This window comes from Elephantulus edwardii, unplaced genomic scaffold (assembly GCF_000299155.1).
Source record: "Elephantulus edwardii isolate Elephantulus edwardi_28Jun2011 unplaced genomic scaffold, EleEdw1.0 scaffold00133, whole genome shotgun sequence".
Lineage (NCBI taxonomy): Eukaryota > Metazoa > Chordata > Mammalia > Macroscelidea > Macroscelididae > Elephantulus > Elephantulus edwardii.
In genome coordinates, this window is record NW_006399883.1 from 2,645,969 (window position 1) to 2,647,354 (window position 1,386).

At 38.1% G+C, this 1,386-nt stretch overlaps 1 protein-coding gene across 1 annotated transcript; it reads right to left on the reverse strand.

Moving 5' to 3' along the window:
• Positions 1-164: 164 nt before the first annotated feature.
• LOC102854041 (olfactory receptor 13G1-like) lies at positions 165-1,088 on the reverse strand. Its single transcript, XM_006893902.1, has one exon. The coding sequence runs from the start codon at positions 1,086-1,088 to the stop codon at positions 165-167; it is 924 nt and encodes a 307-aa protein (XP_006893964.1).
• Positions 1,089-1,386: the final 298 nt, after the last annotated feature.

Consider the following 1,386-nt stretch of genomic DNA (forward strand, 5'->3'; position numbering starts at 1 on the left):
TATATAAAAAAAATTAGAGTGAAGGAAGTACTTACAGTTGTGTGAAATATACTTAATCCTAAGAGTGAATGAGAATAGGCTAGAGGCATCTATGAGAGTTTATAAAATCTGAAATTATCTAGAATATGCTTCTAGCCTAGAGAATCTATGTTCTCTTGGAATACCTAATGTTTCAGAGAAGCAAACACTCTCCTAATTCCTAACTGCATCTCCTTATTTCGGAAGCTATACACAATCGGATTTAACATGGGAGTCACAAGAGTATAGAGCACCGCTACTACTTTGTCCTTGTCAAATGTGTAGCTAGAAGCAGGGCGAATATAGGTGTAAATGACAGGGGAATAGTACAGGGAAACCACAATGAGGTGGGATGAGCATGTTGAAAACGCTTTCTTTTTGCCTTCTGTGGTACGGATTCGTAGAATAGCAGCAATGATAAAGCCATAGGAAATACACGTGAGAGTGAAGTCACCTATGGCCAGGAAAATGTCAGCAACATACACCATAATTTCATTGATTTTCACAGGACTGCAAGACAAAGCAAGCAGTGGAGGAATCTCACAGAAAAAGTGATCAATGATATTGGGTCCACAGAAGTTGAGTTTCAGAATAAGAGCAGTGTGCACCCAGGAATTAGTTACTGCGATTCCCATGACAATACTGAGCAAAGTCTTACACATACGGTGATTCATAATAGTACTGTAGTGAAGAGGGAAGCAGATGGCCACGTAGCGGTCATAAGCCATGGTGGTAAAGAGAACGATCTCTGCCCCAAGAGACCATGTGAAGAAGAAGAGCTGAGATATGCAACCCCCATATGAGATGGTCTTCTCTGGTGTAAGCATAGTCCACAGCATGTTGGGTATAATGCTCGTTGTACAGATAATGTCTACAATAGCTAATGCCAGAAGAAGAACGTACATAGGGCTATGCAAAGTGGTGTTATAAATTATGGCAATAACAATGAGCATATTTCCAAGGAAAGCCACAAGGTATATGCAAAGAAAGGTAACAAAGAGAAATCCCTGGATTTCTGGATTTCCGGTGAGGCCTAGAATTATGAACTCAGTCACAGTGCTATGGTTCATCCTGCTTTAGTGGTAAAACAGTTTACATCTTATGAACTGGGAATAAAAATGGATCTGCATGATATTAATAGGACACATATATGCATGTATGAAAATTCAATGATTTAATAATATTTTGTAGAAGAAATTCTCTTATGAAGGAGTTCTCTCTTGCAGAGAGTACCTTGTATTTTTCAGACAGATACAAATTCCGTTTTCTGACTTGTATTCTTCTGTTGATGACTCAAAGGATTTTCAATATTAGGAAGAAAAGATGAGAAAGTTAATGACTTTCAGATATGTCAGTATTATTATTAAG